Here is a 23,040-nt window from a genome sequence, read left to right as displayed (position 1 = left end):
CGAGGCGAGCGTCCCAGCACGTGTGAATGGTGGCCACTGGGCTAGTACAGCCTCATCAGAGATGGCTGCGGGACTGTCCAGGGGACCGTACCACCAGCCCCCAGAACTGGCCCTATTTTCACGGTGGAGGAGCTGCCCAGGTTTTTTTCCTCAGTCACCGCTCCAGCTCAGGACCTACATTCCCTTCCCCACCCGAGTGGCTCTCCTGGCCCCGTTCCTCCATCCCACCTCTGGCCGTAGCTTGCTTCTTTCTTTGGTCGTGTTCTTTCCTGTCCTGCTGGGAGGCCTGTGTCAGGCTCCCCTCTGTGGCCTTTCTTTATTATGTCGCCAGAGACGGTCAGCTCACCCCCGCAGCCACCCTGGCTCACAGCCCTGCTCCCATCAGAGTGCCTTGAGCCTCCTGGGGGTGGGCAGACTCCTCAGCTCAGGGCTGGGCATCCGGAGGGCCTGGTTTTGCTGCTCCCAAAGAACAGGCACAGGCAGAGGCAGGCCTGCAAAGAGAGTGACAGCCTTGGGTCAGGGCAGAGCCGGTGGGGTTGACACTGCCGGCCCAGGCCCCCCTGCCCCAGGGTTACACGAGGTCCTCACTGTGCCCTTCCTGGCCCTTTGGGCCGAGCTGAAAATGACCCTTGGCACCGGGCCAGGAGGGGCAACCAGAGACTTTGAAGTCTGGAACACACTTACCACCCTTGGGCTGTGTTTTCACCCAGGGCAGGCCGGGTGTGGGACACAGGGAAACATATCCGTGGACAGTGGTTTTCCATTTCCTCTTTCTGGCGTTTGTGGAGGTCCCGCTTCAGTTCTGAACAAGCCCGTTGATAGATGGTATCACTCAGCGCCTGCCCCCTGCGCAGTCCTGTGACAGGCGCTTCAGGGGGCCAGGGCTAAAGGTCACCTGCCCTCACTTCCTCTCCGGCCACGTCCTTGTTGTTTCAGCCACGTTCACTGCCTGAGTCTGCTGGGCTTGTTGGGCAAAAGCTTTTCAGGCTGATCAAAGTGGCTTAAGGCCTTGGGGGTCCCTGCCTCCGGATAGATGGCTATGTGAACTCAGCAGGGGTGGCCTTGTTCTCCTTGTGGGAGTGAGGAAGCAGAAGCCTGGGGAGGGCCTGGCCCTGGGGCAGAGCACCCTTGAGCTAGTGAGAGAGCCAGGTGTAGGCTGGATTCAGGGAGCACCCATCTTCCAGGGTGAAAACGATAGGAAGGCCTCTGAAAGGCTGGCCTGGTGGGGCCTCACTGAGGCAGGTGGAGGTGCCCAGGGTTGCCCCCAGCCAGGTGCTGAGAGCCCTGCCCACCCTCACCAGGTCGGCCTAGGAGGTGCCCAGGGGGGACAGCCCCCAGCCAGGTGCCGAGAGCCCTGCCCACCCTCACCAGGTCGGCCTAGGAGGTGCCCAGGGGGGCAGCCCCCAGCCAGGTGCCGAGAGCCCTGCCCACCCTCACCAGGTCGGCCTAGGAGGTGCCCAGGGGGGACAGCCCCCAGCCAGGTGCCGAGAGCCCTGCCCACCCAACCAGGTCGGCCTAGGAGGTGCCCAGGGGGGCAGCCCCCAGCCAGGTGCCGAGAGCCCTGCCCACCCTCACCAGGTCGGCCTAGGAGGTGCCCAGGGGGGACAGCCCCCAGCCAGGTGCCGAGAGCCCTGCCCACCCAACCAGGTCGGCCTAGGAGGTGCCCAGGGGGGCAGCCCCCAGCCAGGTGCCGAGAGCCCTGCCCACCCAACCAGGTCGGCCTAGGAGATGCCCAGGGGGGCAGCCCCCAGCCAGGTGCCGAGAGCCCTGCCCACCCTCACCAGGTCAGCCTAGTAGGTGCCCAGGGGAGACAGCCCCCAGCCAGGTGCCGAGAGCCCTGCCCACCCTCACCAGGTCGGCCTAGGAGGTGCCCAGGGGGGACAGCCCCCAGCCAGGTGCCGAGAGCCCTGCCCACCCTCACCAGGTCGGCCTAAGAGGTGCCCAGGGGGGACAGCCCCCAGCCAGGTGCTGAGAGCCTTGCCCACCCTCACCAGATCTGCCTAGGAGGTCCCTGCCTCCGCTTCCCTCCACGCCTGAGTTAGCGAGGAGTTGTGTTCTTAGCCTGTGGTTAGGGTCTTCCCCTCGTCTTGATTACCCAGCTCTGCTGAGAACCTCAGATCCTGTAATGTTACTGGAGCAGAGGGGGTCCGCCTCAAAAGCCGGGGACAGGACCCGAGGAGCGGTGCTCTGTTACTGCCATCTGTCCCTCCCGCTGCCCAAGACCCCACGCCTGCCGGGTGGGGCAGGGGTGAAGCCCTGTGGGACCTGGCCCCAGTGCTGACGTCCCCTCTCACTCAGCCCCTCGGGGAGACCCACCAACTGCGGCCTGGGCGTCCCCGCCCTGTGCTGGCCTGGCTCCCCCAGCGTCCCCCACGGACGGTGGATGGCGGAGGGGTGGGCTCAGAGAACTCGGGCGTTGGGCTGTCATGTAGCCGTCGGGGTGAGCGTGGGACAGAACTCGGTTCCATCGGACCCAGAACCAGCTCCCTGCTCTGGTCCCAGCCTGGCAACTGACCCGCCCCCGCCCTGTCCCCACATAGCGTCTTCCCCCGGGAGCTCAAGGAGGTGTTCGCCTCTTGGCGGCAAGAGTGCAGCAGCCGCGGCCGGCCGGACATCAGCGAGCGGCTCATCAGCGCCTCCCTGTTCCTGCGCTTCCTCTGCCCGGCCATCATGTCCCCCTCGCTCTTCAACCTGCTGCAGGAGTACCCCGACGACCGCACCGCCCGCACGCTCACCCTCATCGCCAAAGTCACCCAGAACCTGGCCAACTTCGCCAAGTGAGTGCCGCGTCGCGCACCCCCCGATGTGGGCGCAGGGTCTGCCCCAGAGCTGGGCTGGGCGACAGGCCCGTCCCTGCCTCCTCGGTGTCTCCTCCCTCCATCCCTCTCTCCTCTGCACCCCCAGGTTCCCCTCCTAAAGGTACATGCCTTTGTGATGCGTTTCGTTAGTTTTCAAGGGTGATAAGGCAAGATCTTTTTTTTCCTTCTGCTTCTTTGAATGAACGTTTTATCAGAAGGATTCTCCCACATACTTAACATTCACGAGCTTCCTTTTGAAATGAGTGACTAATATGCCTTCAAGGGAGAAGGGCCCATGTCTCCTGAACCCGTCAGCTGCGGTTGGGCACCAGGGTGGCTCCAGACTGTCCTTGTCTGAGGCTGCCAAGGACGTCTGTTCGTGAAGCGCTTGAGTGTTCTCGCTGTACCTTAAAGCGAGTGGGTGGACATGGGAGGGCTGGCTTGGAAAGCGGCTCTCACGAGGTGTGGATGGAGCCCCTCCATGCCTTCGCAGGGCTGGGTCATGAATCACCGCTGGTCCCCGCCCTCCCGGAGCCAGCACTTCAGCAGGGAGAGCGATGATGGACAGGGGCGTGGCCTCCTGGGAGGGCCGTCTGCTTATTGGGAGAGGAGAGAAGGAGGCTTCCTAGAATATGCACTCCCCAGCTGTGTTCAGGATGCAAGGCACAGAGGCGCAGGCCAGGGAGGGACCAGATGCTGTGCCGTTCTGAATTGTCACGTGCTAGATCGGGAGAGATGGGAGACCACCCTAGAGGACAGCAGGGACTTGGAGGCCAGGCAGGGCAGTAGGAGCCACCAGAGGGCTTTGAACAAGGTGGCCGTCATCTGTTCCAAGGTCTGCCAAGTTCAGTCTGGCAGCAGAGGGGTCAAGAGCGGAGGAAACAAGATTTAGCAGCCCAGAGGCCAGGAGGAGAGCAGAGTTCTGGTTCTGGTAAAGGCAGAGTGGTAGAAGGATTGGGTCAGGGATGATGCAGGAGGTGATGGTGATGCGGGAGGCCATGGCTGCAGGTCATGTGGTGATCAGAAGATGAGTCCAGCAGCCCTTGCTGGCTGTGGGGGCAGCATAGGGAGCAGTTGAACGCAGCCAGGCTTCTGGATCAGTCTCCTTGGGATGGGGAGCCCCGGAGGAGGGCGTGGGTTTGGGGTGATGAAGGTGACCGCAGACTTGGCCAAGCTGAGGACAAAGGGAGGTGCCTGAAGAGGAACGTTTCGGAAGGCTTAGCCAAGAGACCTGGCCAAGTGTGTGACTTGAGAGTCAGTTGCGCACCAAGGGCCACAGACATTTGGAGGGAAAGAGGAAGGAGATTGAGACTGGCCGTGAATGTGAAGTGAGGGCCGTGGAACATTCCAGATCCTGGGAGAAAAAGTCCAGAAGGGGGTCTCCAGACTTAGCCATGAGTGCCCTGAATCCATGGGGGTTGGCTGGCTGGGGAGTAAGTGGCGTGGAAGGCGGCGGCCAGAGTGGAGGGATGGGAGCCCAGGGGGTGAGGGTGTCTCAGAGAAGTGGGGGGGCTCCCAGGCAGGGCCCAGGGCGCTTACCCCATCTGCTCGGCTCCAGGTTTGGCAGCAAGGAAGAGTACATGTCGTTCATGAACCAGTTCCTGGAGCACGAGTGGACCAACATGCAGCGCTTCCTGCTGGAGATCTCCAACCCTGAGACCATCTCCAACACGGCTGGCTTCGAAGGCTACATCGACCTGGGCCGCGAGCTCTCCAGCTTGCACTCCCTGCTCTGGGAGGCCGTCAGCCAGCTGGAGCAGGTGCCCGTCCACTCGGGCCATGATGGGGCGATGGGTGGGCCAAAGGGCACTGCAGCTCCAGGCTGCTCCTCCCAGAGTGACCACGAGATCTGAGGGTTTGCCGGTGTGGTGGAAATCAGCAGCCCCACTAGGGCGCCGGAGCCCAAGGATCCAATGCAGGCCCTGCCAGCATGCGCTCAGGAGGGATCTCGGCCCTTTTCCTTGGTGGGGGGTACCACGTTCATGCACTGACATCTGCCGGGGAAGGCCGCTCTGTGTACTGGGGCTTTGGCTGTGCCTCTGAGTGGATGGCATCCACGGATGAAGGCATGCTGTCCTCCCTACCCATGGGAAGTGTGATCAGATTTAGCTGTGTCTCCTAAAATGTCCTTGCTCTGGGTTTTAAGGCCATTGATAACAAAAAAGATGGACTAGAGATGTTGCGCCTCCATGTGTCAGGCAGCAGGTTGCAAAACTTTCCAGAAGTGCCCTTGACCATCTGTTGAAACGGTCATTCCCTCAACACCTCTGACACTGCTGCAGGCCCTGTGGCCTGGGTTCCACTGCCCCCAGCAGGCCCAGCCTGCACAGTGGGCAGGTTCTGGGCAGCAACTGCCAGGCCTGCCAGGACCCACTTCCAAAACCTCTGCTGCCCCCCAGGGCTCTGAGAGACCATCTTACAAAGTTCAATTCAGTCTCTCAGTTGTGCCTGACTCTTGGCGTCCCCGTGGACTGCAGCACGCCAGGCCTCCCTGTCCTTCACCAACTCCCAGAGCTTGCTCAAACTCATATCCATCGAGTCGGTGATGCCATCCAACCATCTCATCCTCTGTTGTCCCCTTCTCCTGCCTTCAATCTTTCCCAGCATCAGGGTCTTTTCCAATGAGTCAATTCTTCCCATCAGGTGGCCAAAGTATTAGAACTTCAACTTCAGCATCAGTCCTTCCAATGAATATTCAGGACTGATTTCCATTAGGAGTGACTGATTGGATCTTCTTGCAGTCCAAGGGACTTGCAGGAGTCTTCTCCAACACCGCAGTTCAAGAGCATCAATTCTTCGGTGCTCAGCTTTCTTTATAGTCCAACTCTCACATCCATACATGACTACTGGAAAAACCATAGCTTTGACTAGACGGACCTTTTTGGCAAAATAATGTCTCTGCTTTTTAATATGCATCAGTCCTTCCAGTGAATATTCAGGACTGATTACAAAAGTAGCTGCTGCTGAAGGGAGCTGGAAGGCCTCCTGCTCCCGCCCCATCCTCAGGGGTGAGCACTCGGGGCGCTCTGGTGTGCGGCCTTCTCGGTGCTTCTGAGCACGTTAGGTACCCACACAGGCAGTTCTTTCCCTTCTCTGTTACAGTGAGAACTTAGCGGGCGCTGCCGCCTGCGTTGCTCACTCTTCTCTCGTGGGCATCTATCCCTGACCGTACGTGCCACACCCCACTGTGACCTTTCTAGTGGCACAGACTGTCCAGTCGTGTGACTGCACCATCTAGTTCACTGGACACTCAGATCAGTCCCAGCTTTTCGCCATGAACAGCCGTTGCAGTCATTTCTGCTCCTTTATGTCCATTGCCCTTTGGCTCTGAGAGACCCAGGAGGGAGCCATGGAAATGAGGCTCAGAGCCCTGTCTTCCTCCACAGCTGCCAACACCTGTCACTCTGCCACCACTTCCAGAGCCTCCGTGCTGGGGGCCGGCATCCCCCACGCCTGCATGACCAGGCGGGAGGTACCGACGGTGGTTTGCAGCCGTCAGAGCTGACAGTGTTACAGCAGGATTTAAAGTCGAGCGGTTTGCTGCTCACGTCTCCCCTCTGTGGACCACATGAGTTTTCATGCTTACTTTCTGCACACAGCCCTTGGTGGAAACCAGGACATAAGCCAGGTGAAGGCAGAGTCCCCCCAGCTTGGCCTAGAACCTTTACCACCATCGGTCTAAACCAGGACGGCAGGGTTCAGACGAGCCCAGGCACCACCCTCTGCTTGACTAGCCACTTGTTTGTCAGCAGGAGTGCCTTCTCTGTGCCTGGGCCATAGCCCTGGGGACTCAGGTGTTGAAGTGGGTCAGGCCTCAGCCCACCCTGTGGAGTAGGTGACATGGGACGGGGCCACCCCAGAAGCCCCTCTGATGGGGAGATGTAATGGGGCAAAGTCCAAGATTCTCTGTGGGTTACTGAGGCACGACAGACCAGGGTGAAAGGCTCTGACTAGGTTAGTGTGTCTTCCTGTGGGCCTTGCCCCCATCCCAGAGATATCCAGGGGGCTGATAAAATTCTAATTTGTCACTTCTGGGCTCCCTACCCCTCCCAGACCCGCTGAATCTGACTGCAGGGGGAGGGTGAGCCTGCATCTCGGACTGGCTCCTTAGTGGTTTTGAACATGGTGCCTCCACTGCACTTGGCCTCCCCAGGTGGCCCCCGGCTCACACCTGCCCCCTGCCATGTCTTTGCAGAGCATCGTATCCAAGCTGGGGCCTCTGCCTCGAATCCTGAGGGACGTCCACACAGCACTGAGCACCCCGGGCAGTGGGCAGCTTGCGGGGACCAACGACTTGGCCTCTACGCCCGGCTCTGGCAGCAGCAGCGTCTCAGCTGGTCTGCAGAAGATGGTGATCGAGAACGACCTCTCTGGGTAAGAGCCGCCAGGCGTGCTGGGTGTGGTGGGATGCAGGTACCAACAGGGCAGAGCCCATCTGCAGTCTCCTTTGGGGAGGAGGAAACCTATATTGTTGTTTACGAAATAAGCCGAATGAGACTCAGGGTGTTCTTGGGCCCTCAGGAGTGAGATTCTATTTGGGAAAAATCAGGGAAAGCTTCCTAGAGGAGGTGGCGCTATAGTTTTGAGCTTAGAAAAAGTAGCATTTCCATCGGTGGAAAAGGCATTTTAGGTAGAGGAACTAGCTTAAAGGCCTGGAGAAAGACAGTGTTTTTTGTTGAGGAACAGTTACTGGTCCCCGTCAGCACTAGTCACAGTCACTCCTGTGTATATGTATGAGCTAGTATTTTCCTGGGCCTGAATCAGAGTCTCTGGAAGTAGAGCTCCAGGGTGTGTTTTCAGGGTGACTCCACGAGGCGTAGAGGCTGGGAGTCCCAGGAAACTAGAGATGCTGAGGCCCAGCTGGGATGAGTGCCCCGTCAATACACAATGGAGGGGGAGGCAGAATGTTCTCGAGTGTTGACGTCAAGACGAGGACATTAGCGTTTACAGTGAGCTGCCTGTACTTGGGGTCAAACACTCCCCTCGTCCAGCAGGACCGTCGTGGACCAGCTCACAGGGCTGAGGCTGGAGCAGCAGAGCTGGCACTGTCTGGCTCTGAGATGGTGGGAACAGCAGTGGCAGGCTTTTAGCAAGTGAGGGCATTGAGGTTATGGACCTGGGGATGTGGTGTGAGAGACTGGAGGCCCAGGAGGAGGCCAGAGATGCAGAGACCTTGATGCCCCTTCCCCCCAGGTCCCTCTGCGTCTTGAGGGGCCGCCCCTACAACCTGCCAAGTAAGGCAAATAAGAGTCCAAGTGGGGATACACCTCGGTCGAGAGGCCTGGCCCGGGTTTCTCCCAGTTCCGCCTACTTCCCCTGTCCACTTCTTTTCGGCCCCCAAGTGCCGTGGCCTTAAGTGGCCACAGCCTGCCCTGTCCTGTCCTATCACCCCCGACTGGCACTTCCCCTCCCTCCCAGGCTAAGCCAACTCCTCTCTAAGCCCACATCGGAGCTCCAGGTTCCTGCTGCCTCCAGCCCACTCAGAGTCTGTTCAGCTGCCCCCGATCCTTCCCTCCAAAGCCCACCTGGTTTCGTGCCTCCTTCCAAGGAGCCGGCTTTTCCTGGAAGGGGCCAGGGAGAGGCTACTGGACTGGGGTGGAGGGTGGAGGACGTGACCTACAGCTGCTGGTGCAGACCCTCCCTGCCTGAGTCACACCGTGAGGATCCTCCTCTGATACCTTGTTTTTTTTTTTGCCGGAAGCCCCAGCCCCCGCCTGCCAGTCAGACTAGAGGTGGCAGTAGGAGGCTGCAGGTGGAGGCTTCTCTCAGCACAGGCCCCCCACTTTGGTGAGCAGCCTGACTAGGGACGGGAGGGAAGAGGCAGAGGGAGCCCCCCGAGGCTTTGAAGTCATCGCTCCCGGTGCAGGACCCTCGGGTAACAGAGAGCCACTGCGTTGTGGGTTTGGATTTAGCTCAGGGGAATTTTCCAGAACACTCCAGGCCCCAGAACCTACTGTCCCAAGATGCTGCGCTGAGTGGGGAAAACGCTGCCGCTAGGCAGCCTGGCCTGGTGCTGGGAGCTCGGGCCCCTGGTGCAGCGGTTCCGTCCGCCCCGCACCTCGGTGGGGGCTTCTGCCAGGCTCAGTGGCTGTGGTTTGGTTTCGCAGCTGCGCCCTGGGACTCTCCCCTTCTTGCTGCCCCCTCCCCTCCCCTCCCCTCCCCTCCCTCCTCTCCCCTCCCCTCCCTCCTCCCTCTCCCCTCCTTCCTCTCCCCTCCCCTCCCTCCTCTCCCCTCCCCTCCCCTCCCCTCCCTTCTCCCCTCCTCCCTCCCCCCCTCCCCCCTCCCCAGCTCAGGCCATGGGGGCGGCAGCTTGGCGGGGCTCTCGGATGGTCGGACCCGCCTGGGCCGCACTCACAGCTCTTCTCTTCCCCCTTCTTTCCCTGTGTGTCCTTGTCTCCCTGCAGTCTGATAGATTTCACCCGGTTACCGTCTCCAACCCCCGAAAACAAGGACTTGTTTTTTGTCACAAGGTCCTCCGGGGTCCAGCCCTCACCTGCCCGCAGCTCGAGTTACTCGGAAGCCAACGAGCCCGACCTTCAGATGGCCAACGGCGGCAAGAGCCTGTCCATGGTGGACCTCCAAGACGCCCGCACGCTGGACGGGGAGGCGGGCTCCCCGGCGGGCCCTGACACCCTCGCCGCCGATGGCCAGGCGCCCGCGACTCAGCTGGTGGCCGGGTGGCCAGCCCGGGCGACCCCCGTGAGCCTGGCAGGGCTGGCCACGGTGCGGCGGGCAGGCCAGACACCCACCACGCCGGGCACATCGGAGGGTGCGCCGGGCCGGCCCCAGCTTCTGGCACCGCTGTCCTTCCAGAACCCCGTGTACCAGATGGCGGCCGGCCTGCCGCTGTCGCCCCGTGGCCTCGGCGACTCCGGCTCTGAGGGCCACAGCTCCCTGAGTTCCCACAGTAACAGCGAAGAGCTGGCGGCTGCCGCCAAGCTGGGCAGCTTCAGCAGCAGCGCGGCCGCCGCCGCCCCCGAAGACCTGGGCCGGCGCCCCGGGGAGCTGGCACGGCGGCAGGTGTCACTGACCGAGAAGGGCGGGCAGCCCACGGTGCCGCGGCAGAACAGCGCCGGCCCCCAGCGGAGAATCGACCAGCCGCCGCCCCCGCCCCCGCCACCACCCCCTGCTTCCCGCGGCCGGACGCCGCCCACCCTGCTGAGCACCCTGCAGTACCCGCGGCCCTCGAGCGGGACCCTGGCCTCGGCCTCGCCCGACTGGGCTGGGCCTGGAGCCCGGCTGCGGCAACAGTCCTCGTCTTCCAAGGGCGACAGCCCCGAGCTGAAGCCTCGCGCGGTGCACAAGCAGGTCAGTGCTGCTGGGTGGAGAGTGGGCAGGCCGGGCCCTGGCCAACCCCCAGGGTGGGGGCGGGCTGACCCCCCACGTCGTGCTGCTCCTCCCGGTCACATCATCTCCACCCGCACCCAGCTGCCATCCCATGCTGAATGATGCCACACTCGGCCCCATCCCACCAGCTACTTGCCGTGACACCCCCAGTGGCCCCTGCCTAAATCCTGTGAACCAGCTTCACTGTGGCTGGGGGTCCCTCACAGTTTCCCCAGAGACAGCTGGGGTCAGGGAGAAAGAGAGAGGGATCTGTCTGCACATTTCCAGTTCCAAAGCCTGTTAAAGCCCGACCCAGGGTAGGAGTCCACGTGGCCCCTGGTCCCCCTCCTGCTCTGAGCTGGTCTTCAGTGCTCTGCACAGAGTCATGGGTTCTTTGGGTTAGACACTGACCTGCCAGGCCAAGCCCACTCGCTCTCCCCCAGGAGGCAGAGAAGCCACATTCAGCTAGGCTCCCCCTCACCCCTGGGCTCTTGACGGCCTCAGGCTGCGTCTAGGAGGTGAAACTCCCCGGGCTGGGGGCTGCATCAGAGATGCCCATCCGTCCCTGTGCCGCACCCGGGACCACCCCCTCCCCCCCTCTCCCCCCCCCCCCCGGCCCCGGTGCCTCACAGCTGTGTTTCATCGCAGGGCCCTTCACCCGTGAGCCCCAATGCCCTGGACCGCACGGCTGCCTGGCTCTTGACCATGAATGCGCAGTTGTTAGAAGACGAGGGCCTGGGCCCAGACCCCCCGCCCAGGGATAGACTAAGGCCTAAGGAGGAGCTCAGCCAAGCGGAAAAGGTAAAAACCGGACCCTGACCACTCGGGCAGGGCGGCCGGCAGGACGCTGTCTCCCCTCGAGCCCTGAATTCAGGGCGCTGCTCGTTCTTGCACACGGCCAGTCCCCTCCCAACCCCTGGTCCCACGTCAGGACAGCAGTCAGGGGAGTTTGGAGGATTTAGCATCAGCCTGAGGTTTCCTCTACAGGCTGCACGTGAGGCTTGCCCCGGAACTGTGTTGAATCAGACTCCAGGAGGCACGTTCCCTCAGTGACTGGGCAGTCACCGGGCAGCCCAGCTGACTGGGCAGCCAAGCTTCTGAGCACCTGGGACTTGAGGGGAATCCAGGACTTGGGGCTCTGGGGTGCCCAAGATGTGCATGGAGACCTCATGCACCAAGAGGCAGAGGAGACAGCGGGGAGGGGACGCCGCCAGGACCCTCTGCTCTGGGGCAGTCCCTGCCCGCGGCCTGGCTCTGCATCCTCCTCTCCACGAGGGTCTGGGAGAGAAAGCCAGGGGGCGGTAGTGTCAGATGGCTGTGGAGGTGTTTTCTTCCTTCCAGGAGGAAAGTATCGGTCCTAAAACCTCCAAACCCCAGCCCTAGATTACATCTAGCATTTAGCGGGCAGTGGGGTGCTTCCATTCTCCAAAATTCTTCTAGTTTATGTGGCAACTGCCCTGGATCCCTCGTCTCCTCCCGGAGGCCAAAGCTCAAACTGTCACAAGGCCCTGCAGAACAGCAGCCACTTGCCCACACGCCCTGGGTGCCCACAGTCCTCTTGGCCCCGGGAAAGCCTGTCGCAGCCTCTCGGGTGAGGGCACACGAGTCAGGGTGTTTGCTTTCCCTCCCGCCGGCCTGGGGCCGGGTCCATGTCCATGCTGCATTCTGCCGCCTCCACCATCCCCCTCCTCGGTCCACCGCATCCACCTGCTTCCACCATTATTACGTGAAGGGGACCAGGGCACATGGGGCACAGTGCTCCCAGCGTCGGAGTTTGGCTGGGGAGCAAGGAGGGCCCGCCTCACTCCAGGCTCTGCACCTTTCTGAGACTCCATTTCCACGTGTGAGTTACAGGGATGGCTCGAAGGATTTCAGGGGTCAAGCTGCAGCTGGCGTGTTCCCTTCCCTTGTTCCTTGGCCCAGGGAGCTGCTGTTTCTCTTACTTTCTTTGCTGTTAATCCTGGCAGGCGGATCTTGGAGTTGCCTTGAACTCCTTGGACACCTGGTCCTGCCTGTGCCAGGGAGGGCCCTCCTGACACCACTCTGAGCAGAAGACCCGGATGGGCCTTTTCTCCCGGGGCTGGGCTCTCCTCTGGGGCCAGCTTTGTTTCAGGAGTTAGCCTTGCCACCTCCTGACCTTTGGGCCACCCTTTACTGATGAGGGAGTCACAAGGAGAGGAGGCCCTTCTTGCTTCCCCACTCCCTGGATTCTTGGGGCACCTGGCCCCCACCTCCAACCCTTTGATTCTGGTCTTGACCCCGCCTCCCCCTCTATTCAGCTCACACGGCCTGCTAGCTCACTGCTTCTCTTGCTAATTTACACATCCCTCCTCTTCCCCAAAGGCCCGGAGTGCCAGGCTGAGTCAGACCCAGAGAGCCCTGGACCACTTTGTCTTTAATCTCTCCCTGCACTTGCCGTGCAACTCGCCATGACTTTAGGGTCAAATGGAGGCTGGGAGGCTAGTATCTCACCCAGTTAGTCACTCTGCTCCCCGTGTGATTGGTTCACTTCCCTTCTGGACCCCAGTTTCCCCTCCTGTAGAGCCCCCACCTCTCAAAGTGCTCTGATTTCCCTTGTTTACCTTTGTAAGGAGAGGTTTACCTTTGTTTATTAGGAGACGCTTAAGACCCTTACTTGTGAGATCTGGGTTTGAGTCTTCATCCCGCTCCTAGGTGTCGGTCAGGCTTGGGGGCGGGAGAGCCCTGGACGGGGGCCAGGCTTGAGTCTCACCCCGTACCCCCAGCTCTGGCTGGGGTCCCTGGGCGTCTCCCCGCTGTGTGAGCTGGGCTGGGCCGGTGATGGCCCCTGGGGCATTCCGAGCCAGGCTGCCTCCCGCCGGGCTCATGAACCTGTGCTTTCTGTCCTGGGTGCTGTGCCCGGGGCACGCCGCCCTTCCGCAGGACCTGGCCGTGCTGCAGGACAAGCTGCGAATCTCCACCAAGAAGCTGGAGGAGTACGAGACCCTGTTCAAGTGCCAGGAGGAGACCACCCAGAAGCTGGTGCTGGAGTACCAGGCTCGGCTGGAGGAGGGCGAGGAGCGGCTGCGGCGGCAGCAGGAGGACAAGGACATCCAGATGAAGGGCATCATCAGCAGGTGAGGGCGGCCGGCCGGTCCCTGCTCCGGGCCCAGCCCTGTGGCCCCACACGCGCAGAGGGGCAGACCTGTCCGCTGCCCTCCAGGAGGCCCTGGACCTCAGGGACGGGCTGCTCAGCTGCCTTGATGAGCTGCGTGCGGAGATCTGAGGCGGTGGGGATTGTGTGGCACCAGCCCGGAGGAGGGCAGGAGCCTGGAGTGCAGGGCACCCCCGTGGTACAGTGGGGGTTGACGGTGGAGTGTAAAGGTGGCCTGGCAGAAGCGAGGTCAGCCGAGGCAGCGTGCAGAGGGCCTGGGGCCCCCGTGGGGAGTCACGTTTTCTTGGTGAACACTCAGAGGAGAGTTTAGAAGCTGGATGGGGCGGGCGGGGTATCAAGAAAGACAATGAGGACCCATCCAGTCCAGGGCAGGGGAAGTAGGAATGCATGTCAGTTACATGCAGCTGGTGAGGGTGGGAGTAAGAGGAGGGAAGGGGACAAAATAACCCTGATTTTTACCAAGAGCATCCAGGTGCGCCATGGCACCAGTTACTGATATGAGGACCTTTGGAAGAAGAGCGGTTTGGGTAGGGAGGGGGAGAAGTGAGGCCACTGTTGGGTATGTTGAGTTTTAAGATGCCTGTGGGTTATGCAGGAAGACTTCCAGGTGGACCAGTGACTTTAATGCTGACTCTCATCTTTATTGATTGTTGATTCGCCTCTTTTTCTGTGTTGATTCGCCTCTTTTTCTGTGTTGATTCGCCTCTCTTTCCCCCTCTGCCCCGTCTGTAAGCAGGGAGTGTCATTGAGGTGTAGCATCCTTCTTTATGGCAGTAATCCCGAGTGTGAGGAGACAGTGTGCATTTGCATGTTCGTTCCCACGGTTCAGGAATCTGTCCTCAGCATAGACTTAGCAGTGTGCAGCAGGTAGGATGTTCCCCAACCTGGCCTCATGCTTTGTCCACTATAAAAAAATCCTTCCTTAATTCCGCCTGTTTACACTACCCGTTTCTCTGCTCCTGATGATTGTTTACTTGATTTACCTGTGGGTTTCCTCTTTGTAAAGTGATTAGCATGAGCTCACCCCGGCCTATACCAGGGTGACAAGGAACCCACTGTTCACTTAACTGCCAGCTCTGCTCTTGGCTCACCTCATGTGTGTGATTCCAAAAAAGAAAACACTTTTCAACCTAACCTCTTCCTTCTCACCCTGTTCTCTGAGGGACGCATCTTTTCCTGAATTCAGTGGCTTACTTAACATTTATTCTACTACCCAGTATGCTATGTCTACTCCCTGCTATGCATGTCAGCAAGGCCAATTTGGTTGATCGTGTTATTCAGGTCTTCGGTATCTTTAGTGTTTTTCTGTGTATTTATTTACTGTTCTGCCAGTTATTTAGTAAAGGATAGTGAAGTTTCTAATCATAATTACGAATTTATTCCTTCTTTCATTTTTGTTGGTTTTTACTGTATAGTCACTGAGACTTTATTTTTAGGTGCATACAGATTTGGGCTTATTAAGTGCTGTTGATGAACTGACCCTTTATCGTTATAAAATCACCTCGTAATATTCCTCATAATATCCTCATAATTATCCCTCATAGCATTCCTTTCTGTGAAGTCCCCTTTGATATTAATACAACTACCCTTAACTTTTTTTTCATTGACATTAGCCCGTTATATCCTTTTTCATCCTTGTACTTTCAACAAAGCTATGTCCCTCACTCACTACATAAAGTGAGTTTCTATCACTTGGACACCTTGTTGTTCCTGCTTTTTATCTAATCTGATAGTTTCTGCCTTTGAGTTGGAATGTTTAGACTGTTTACATTTAATGTAACTGTCAATATAGTTATGTTTAAACCTGTTACCTTGCTACTTGTTTTCTCTTTGTACCATCTGTTCCTTTTCCTGCCCTCTTTTAGATTGAGTTCCTTTTATGATCCCATCTTGCCTTCTGTATTGGTATATTAGCTATACCTTGTTGCATGAGGGGCAGAGGTTGGAGACTTTTTTGTAAAGAGGTGGATGATAGGTATTTAGGCTTTGCAGGCCACAGGATGTCTGTCACAGCTGTGTACCTCTGCTGTTTTAGAGGAATGTGTGTGGTGTGGCTGTTTACTAAAACTAGCAGTGGACAAGATTTTGCCTTTACATGACTTTGCCTTTAAGAGCAGGGACCTGATAGTATTTTTGTTCCTCTATATTTAACGTATTGATATCACTTTTCCTCTGGCTGATTTAAAGATTTTTTTTTTTTTTATCGTTGATTGCCAACAATTTGATTATGAAGTGCCTTGACATGTTTTCTTCATGTTTCTTGAGTTTGTTAAGCTCTTGGATCTGTGGGCGTAGAGTTCTGCCTCCCCAGGCTATTTTCTGGAATTCTCATTTCACGTATATTAGTCTTCTTTCTATTGTCCCACGTCCTACTGGTGCTGTTTTATTTTTAAGATTTTTCTCCTGTGTTTTATCTGAGATTGTTAGAGTGTGTCTTCAAGTTCATTCGTTGCTCAGGTTGTTCAGTGTCTAATCTGTTACTCCTCTCCAGTATTTTTTTCATTTCAGATGTATTTTCTGCCTCTAAACTTTCAGTTTGGTTTAAATCCCATCCATTTCTCTTTTCATCCTGCCCATGCTTTTCCTCTGTTTTCTTGAACATGTAGAATATATTTACAACAGTTGTTTAAATGCCCTTGTCTACTAATCCTGTTGCCTGACATTTCCAGGTCTGTCTTGATTGATGTTCTTCCTGGTTAAGGGTTATGTTTTCCTACTTCTCTGCATGCTTGGTGATTTTTGGTTAGATGCCAGACATTGTGATTTTTTTTTTTTATGTAGCTGCTGGATGTCTTGTGTTCCTTGAAGTACCTGGGGGCTTTCTTCTGGGACACAATGAAGTTGAAAGAGTCTGTTTGATTCTTTCGAGGTTTTTTTTGTAAGCTCTGTTGGGGTGGGTCTTGGTTAGTCTTTAATCCAGAGCTGATCTGGCTCTGCTGTTGAGGCAGTTTCCTTCTGGGGATTCTACTGATGCCTCCTGTGTTTACTAACACAGGAGTGTTTTTACTGCCTGGAAGGATCGTAAACTATTTTAGGGGTAGTTTTGTGTATTCCTTTCCAGTGGCTCTGGCCTGTTTTCTCACAAGCATGCAGACCAGTTCTCAGCCAAAGCCCCAAGGGGACCCTTCAGGAGATAGGTAGAGTCTTCTCTGCATTTTCTCCTCTCCACTCCCACCCCCACCCTCCCATCCTCCCCCACCCCAACCCCCCACCCTCCCAGGTATCCTGACTCTGATCACGTCCATCCTTTGTTTGCCTGGACACTCTCAGCAGTGGGCGGGGCTCCCCTTACGTGTTCCCATCTCTTGGGAGTCACGTGCTATACTGCGCTGCCTGTTTTTCAGTGTCTGGAAACCTTTGTTTCATTTATTTTGTTTAGTTTTCTAGTTTGGTGTTTCTGTGGCAGGAGGTTAAATCCAGTGCCTCTTATTCCACCATAGCTGGGAACAGAAATTTCTCCCACTTCCTCCATTGCTTCCACCTCCTCGTCTTCATCCACGCTTTGCTCAGTGTCTTACGTTCCTGTGACAAAGGAACCCCCACCCCCGACCTTGGCAGGATCCCACACTGCTTCCTCCTCAACCCCTATCCCATTGGCTTTTCATGACAGTCCCGTGTGGTACCTGCCCCTGCACCGTTGACCTTTGTGCGTCTCCTATGAGATGGACTGAGTGCTTGTCTGGGGGTTAGATGCTGTGCTGTGCCGAAGAAGTCCCGAGGGCGGAGACAGAAGTAAAGCTGCGTGCTCAGTCGTGTCTGACTGTCCTGCAGCCTCATGGACCGTAGCTCACCAGGTCCCTTTGACCATGGGATTTTTCCTGGCAAGAATATGGAGTGGGTTGCCATGTCCTCCTCCAGGGGATCTTCCCAACCCAGGGATCCAACCCACACCTCCTGCATTGCTACTGCTGCTGCTAAGTCACTTCAGTCGTGTCCGACCCTGTGCGACCCCATAGACAGCAGCCCACCAGGCTCCCCCGTCCCTGGGATTCTCAAGGCAAGAACACTGGAGTGGGTTGCCATTTCCTTCTCCAGTGTGTGAAAGTGAAGTCGCTCAGTCATGTCCGACTGGTAGCGACCCCATGGACTGCAGTCTACCAGGCTCCTCCGTCCATGGGATTTTCCAGGCAAGAGTACTGGAGTGGGGTGCCATTGCCTTCTCCATCCTGCATTGCAGGCAGATTCTTTACCCCTGAGCCAGCGGGGAAGCCCAAATAAAGCAGTAAGTGAACTCATCTGAGAAGAGCGTAGAGCAAGAAGAATGGTGGGCTGAGGCAGAGCCCTGGGGAGCCTGAGGTCCTCGGGGCAGACAGGACAAGGCATCTCCAGAGCAGTGGCCAGGGAGCTAGGATGCAGACCCAGAGAGTGTAGTCAGAAGCTGGGCGTGATCAGCAGTGACTGACAGGTGTGTGAGAGACAGGCAGGATGAGACTAGGAAGGGTCTCAGGGCAGGAGCAGCTGGCAGCAGGCCCACGCTGGCCCTCGTTCTGAACTTTGGGACATCATGATCCTCACATCATCCCAGCTCGTTACCCAACCAACAGCCCTTGCCTGTCCTGCGGTGTCCCGTCTAGCATGTGCATCTACACCCCACCCTCCAAGACGGTTAGCCGCTTCCCATTCTCTGTTCCCGCGGCTCCCCAGCTTCCCATGCAGAGGGTAGCTACTGTCTCCCTGCCTGTGTCCCTGCGCCTTGTGGCTTCATCCTGCCACCTCGCGTACCTTGTGCAGCCTCCGTGAATACAGCGTGGGTGGAGAAGGTTCTCGAGCCCTTCAGGGCCTCTGTTCCCCACTCAAACCACAGGTCTTATGATGTGACACCACCTGCCTGGCCCTGGGGTGCCTGAGGATCTAACACCCACCCCCACCCCCTCGGCTCCTGGAAGAACATCAGAAGGGGGCCGCGCCCAGGGCTTCTGGGGATTTGGGGACAGAATCTGGGGCGGGTGAAACTCAAGGAAGGAGCAGGCTCAGCCATGTCGGGTGGTGGAGGCCAGCTGGAGGGCCTCCATCCCAGGCAAGTGTGGGAGGTGAGTCTGTGGCCCAAGGAGGGGCTCTCCTAGTGTGTCCCCCTCTGTGAGGGAGTGATGACTTGTTCCCACGAGGCCCCACTCACCCCCCCCACTTGCACCCTCAAATGCCGGCCTGACTGTCCTTGTCTCCGGTAACAGGTTGATGTCAGTGGAGGAGGAACTGAAGAAGGACCACGCGGAGATGCAAGCAGCTGTAGACTCCAAACAGAAGATCATTGATGCTCAGGTGTGGGGCCCTGGCCTTTCGGACAGACACAGGTGTTAAAGGACCTGGGATTAGGAGGGGGTGACTTTGGCTTCTTCACCTCCTCAGTCGTGCCCCACTGCAGAAGCAGAGGAGGATAGGAGATCAGGATCTCTGCCCCAAGAAGTCAAGTCGAGGGTCTCAGTGGACCACAAGCTCACTAGGACAGGCTTTGAAAAGGGCGAGGCCGCTCCTCCCCTTCTTGGGCAGCTTAGTTAGGGATTACCTTTCACCGGGTGTTCTGACCAGAGTAGAAGCTATTGGGAGGGGAATGGGGAAGGCTGGGATGACAGCAGGCTGGGGAGACGGAGCAAGGGAGCTCTTGTTCAGACCCTTGGCTTCCCACCTGCTTTGAGGGGGGAAGACAGTTGAGAGGCTGGCTTCCAGTCTCCTTCACCCAGGTCTTGCTCAGTCAGAAAACTGCACAGGCTGGTGGGAGCTGTGACCTCTGCATTGTACGTGCACATGAGTGAGGGGGCCTGCCCTCGGGGCTTCAGGGAGCTGGTACATGACACCACTGGGGCCGCTCATCTGGGTGAAAAGCTGGTAATGAGGTAGAGGCACGAGGAAGCCGGGCCAGCGAGGTCCTCTTCCATGAGGGCGAGCTGCCTCCTCCCAGCTTCAGGAAGTCTGCATCCGCGGTGTTTGTCCTCACAGGTGGTGTCCTCCGGGCCGCCTCCCCCACCCCTCCCCCTGCTCTTCTTCCCTGTAGGCAGCCACAGCTCCGGGGAGACCCCCTTCCCAGCACGGACCCCCCGCCCCACCTTGGGCCCAGCAGCCCTCAACCCCAGCTGACGCCCTCTTTGTTCCACAGGAGAAGCGCATCGCCTCCCTGGACGCGGCCAACGCGCGCCTCATGAGCGCCCTGACGCAGCTCAAAGAGAGGTACAGCATGCAAGCCCGTAACGGCCTCTCCCCCACCAACCCCACCAAATTGCAGATTACCGAGAACGGCGAGTTCCGAAACAGCAGCAATTGTTAACCTGCCCGAGGAGGGGAGGACTCTGGTGGCCCAGGGCGGGGTCTCGGCCTGGGGAGGAGCAGCGCCGGGGGGCCAGAGGCCGAGGCTCGCCTCCCTGCCTCCACCCGCGGCCCAGGAGGCGGCCGCAGAGGGAGCCGCGAGAGACTGACGCAGTGGAGTGGGGGACGCCGGCCCACTCCCCCGAGAAGCGCGTTGGGTGCAGGCTGGGGAGGGTGCAGCCTGGCGGGGGCAGGGGCCGGCCGGAGCGTCTCTGTTTTGGGTGTTGAACTTGGTGCGCGTCCCCTTTCCTCCTTGACCTGGCCGAGTGCATGTACCCACCCCCCCACACACACCTCCTCCGCACAGGGGGAGCCGCCCGAAGAGTTGGAGGGTCAGAGAGCCAGGGGCCTCCTGCCGTGGCTTCCCCTCGCCTCCCAGGGACCCAGGACTCCTGGGCAGCCAGGAGCTGCCCTGTGGGACCTATTGCTCGGTTCCAGAAGCCGACAGGGTGGTCAGCAGGCAGGCAGAGGGTGGGGAGGACGGAGCTGCCAGAGCGCTGTGTCCCCCCATCTGTCTCCACCCTGAGCACCTGCCACTGCATGCTCGGGGCCCCTTCCTGGCTGTGAGGAGCCGAGGCGTCACCCCCACACCTGTCCCCAGCCCCTCTGCCCGCCCTCTCCCGCCCTAACTCTGTCAAATAGACAGTCTGTAGACCCAGTGAGGATCTCAGCTCTTCCTTCTGGGCCCTCATACCCGTGGGAAGATCAGGGCCTCCCTCACTTGCCACGGGGTGCCCAGGCTAATGCACTGGGGCTCCCCCCCCCGAAGCCAAAGATGTGGGCAGAGCTGGCCCAGGTGGCACCGTAGCAGTGGCCGCCTGTCTCCCAGAGCCCGCGTGCCCGCACGGTGGCCCTGCAGGGAGTGGCCAGCAGGTGCACCCCACCTCACCCCCCCGCCCTCCCGAGAGACAGGCTGAGCTTTCCTGGTGGATGGTTAGAAAAAGAATTCTAGTGCCCACAGGCCCTGAGAAGGTGGATAACTGTGATTTTTTTTCCTTTCACAGTATGCATTAGAAACAAAAGCTCGCTTGCTGGAACACAGGGGCCTTTTAAATTGAGCGTGCGCACTGCATGGGAAATAGCGGCCCTGGAGGATGTTAGACTTGCTCCCTCTCCAAGACCGCGGCAGCCTGCACCCGCCCCCGTGCGTGCGGCCGGCCTCTGCCTCACCCTCCCGGGCCCGCCGAGGACCCAGGCGCTGCAGACAGGGGAGGGGCCCACCCACGGCTGGGGCCACTGTCCCTCAGCCCCAGGCTGTTCTGTAGCTTGTGGGCCCTCCCCGCTGCCCCCTGCTCCCGCCCTTGCGGGACATAGATGGGCAGGAACTTGGGTCTCTCTCGTCCCTGTTCCCACCCCTGACCCTGGGGAATCTCGGGGCCAGAGCTGGGGTGTCCATCCCGCAGCCAGGAGCCACCCCGACTACCCTCAGCCGTGGGAAAGCTGGGGAGACACCCCTTCCTGCCTCTGGGACGGGAGCTGCTCCACCGGGACCCAGAGTTCCCCCAGGAAGGGGAGAAACAGGGGGATGGTGGCTCAGACCACACTGCACCCTGTCCTGGGGTGGAACCTGCAGTTCAGTTAGCCCAGAGACCTGCTGGTGGGGAGCGGGCAGGACCCCCCAAAAGGTCACAGACCTCAGGAAGGCAGGCCATGGCGGGGTGGAGGCCCTGCCCCACTCCTCTGGCCGCATAGGCAGGGCCTGGCCCCAGGGACGTCCGCCTCTGGTTCTGACGCACCCCTCTCCTGCCCGCACCCCTCTTCTGCCCGGCGAATCCACCCCACCCCTCTCCCGCCGATGCCTCGTTGAGCGACCTCGGACTGAACTGAGCGCCTCTTAGCAATACAAGGGGAGGGTCCCAGGGCCTGCACAGCCGGGCTCCGGAGGCCGGTGCTGGCGGCCCTTGGCGTGGGTTGCGAGCTCTCGGGCCGAGAGCCTTATCTACTTAGTGCAAAAACTGTAAAAGTGTACAGACTCTCCACAGATTTTTATCTGAACTGCAAGTCTGACGATTTTTGTAAATGTTCTTGGTGTTTGACTGTAATGTAACTATTTCACCCAATGGTTGTACATAGTCCTTCAGTCCTGGTGCTGCCGAGGGCTGCCCGGGCCCGCTGCTCTCCGACGGTTTTTTATTTTATTTTTAATCTAGAGGACAGTATTGGGCAGGAGGCACAGGTCGGGGGTCTGGGGGTTGGGGTTTTGCAGCGTGCTGTCTGGGTGGCCGGGGAACGCGCACCCGCTCCTGGGTCACCCTGAACCTGCGTCCCCGAGGGAGGGGTGGGAGGGCGGGGGTCCTGAGCCCAGCCGCCCTGCCGCCAGAGAAGGCTCTCCCCCGGCCCTCTCCTGCCAACAGAGAGGCCTGACTCTTTCCGCCTAACTTTGATGTTTAGGGTGAAGGAAACTGCCAAACTTCCTATAAGTGAAGACTTTCCAACCGCCCAGAGTGGGGGTGGGGAACCCAGGGCAGAGCTCCAGGCGTCCCCCCACCCTGCAGAGCATCTGCCCCAGTGAACACCTCCCACCCCCTCCCACCCCATCCGTCTGCGTGAGGCAGACCCCAGGGAAACAGCCCCTCTTTTTCTACACACTCCCCCAGTCCCCCAGCCCCACTATTCCACCTCCCGCCCCGCCTTTTGTAAGTATGTGAAAAGGAAAAAAATGCAAATGTTGGAGTCTTGGCCAGAGCGCCTCCCTCCAGCTGTGACTCTAACTATGTAATAATGTACAGAGAAGGTTGTTGGTGTTCTAAGACTGTGTGGCTGTGCAATTTCTGTACATTTGCAATTAGAAATATTAAAGATTTATTTAGCTATTTTAAGCCTGCCTCGCCTCTCCATGCAGCTGTGTCTCCAGCTTCTCCAGGGGTGACCCCCAAGTCATGGGGTGACTCCCAGGTTGTGGGGTGACTCCCAAGTCATAGACTGACAGTTCTGTACCAGGGGACCCCAGCACTTGGTTCACCCCAGTGGCAGTTGAGGGCGGGGAAGGAGGACTGGGGTCTCTTCCTCCCTCTAGTCCCCCAGAGCCTGACCCCCTGGACTCCCCTGTAGTGGACACCAGCTCCTGCCAAACTCTGCTGCCCCAGCCCCTGAAATCTGGCTCCAGGAGGGAAGGAGGTTGGTCCAGGGTCATCAGCAGCTTGTGACTGAACTAGACATAAAAAAGCCTCTGATACCTGCAATGCCCCAGTGCGTGACCTTCCTGCCCACAAGGCTGAACCAGGGCCTTTGCTGGGAGCTAGCCAGTGCCCAAGCCCGTCGGCTGCACCTGCACAGGGTGAGGACTGCAGGAGAAAGAAACACTCCCCTTTCAGACCGGGCCCCCTGGGCTCCCATCTGCCCTCTCAGCGAGGCCTTCCTGCCCTGTTCTCCACTGTGGTACCTCTTCGCAGACCTCTCAGACAGATGCTCTCACTGCTCTGAGAGCCATCCTCCTACCCCATGGGGTGGGGGTGGGGGGGGGGGTGCCACAGTGACCCTCTGCCC

At 58.9% G+C, this 23,040-nt stretch overlaps 1 protein-coding gene across 6 annotated transcripts in view; it reads left to right on the top strand.

Annotated features, from left to right (window-relative positions):
- DAB2IP (DAB2 interacting protein) overlaps positions 1-22,373 on the top strand; it is a 137,483-nt gene extending 115,110 nt beyond the window's left edge. For 2 of the 6 annotated variants that reach the window (XM_061154744.1, XM_061154746.1), the window contains exons 7-14: positions 2,541-2,777; positions 4,357-4,558; positions 6,994-7,172; positions 9,203-10,106; positions 10,773-10,925; positions 13,026-13,219; positions 18,429-18,516; positions 19,349-22,372. In XM_061154744.1, coding sequence (XP_061010727.1) covers positions 2,541-2,777; positions 4,357-4,558; positions 6,994-7,172; positions 9,203-10,106; positions 10,773-10,925; positions 13,026-13,219; positions 18,429-18,516; positions 19,349-19,516 — 2,125 coding nt within the window. In that variant the 3' untranslated portion in view covers positions 19,517-22,372. Of the gene's footprint in view, positions 1-2,540; positions 2,778-4,356; positions 4,559-6,993; positions 7,173-9,202; positions 10,107-10,772; positions 10,926-13,025; positions 13,220-18,428; positions 18,517-19,348 lie in introns of all 6 variants that reach the window. The other 4 variants (XM_061154743.1, XM_061154742.1, XM_061154741.1 and 1 more) reach the window with 4 other exon arrangements.
- Positions 22,374-23,040: the final 667 nt, after the last annotated feature.

Source organism: Dama dama, chromosome 11, assembly GCF_033118175.1.
Source record: "Dama dama isolate Ldn47 chromosome 11, ASM3311817v1, whole genome shotgun sequence".
Taxonomy (NCBI): Eukaryota; Metazoa; Chordata; class Mammalia; order Artiodactyla; family Cervidae; genus Dama; species Dama dama.
This window is presented reverse-complemented; position numbering and strand designations above follow the sequence as displayed.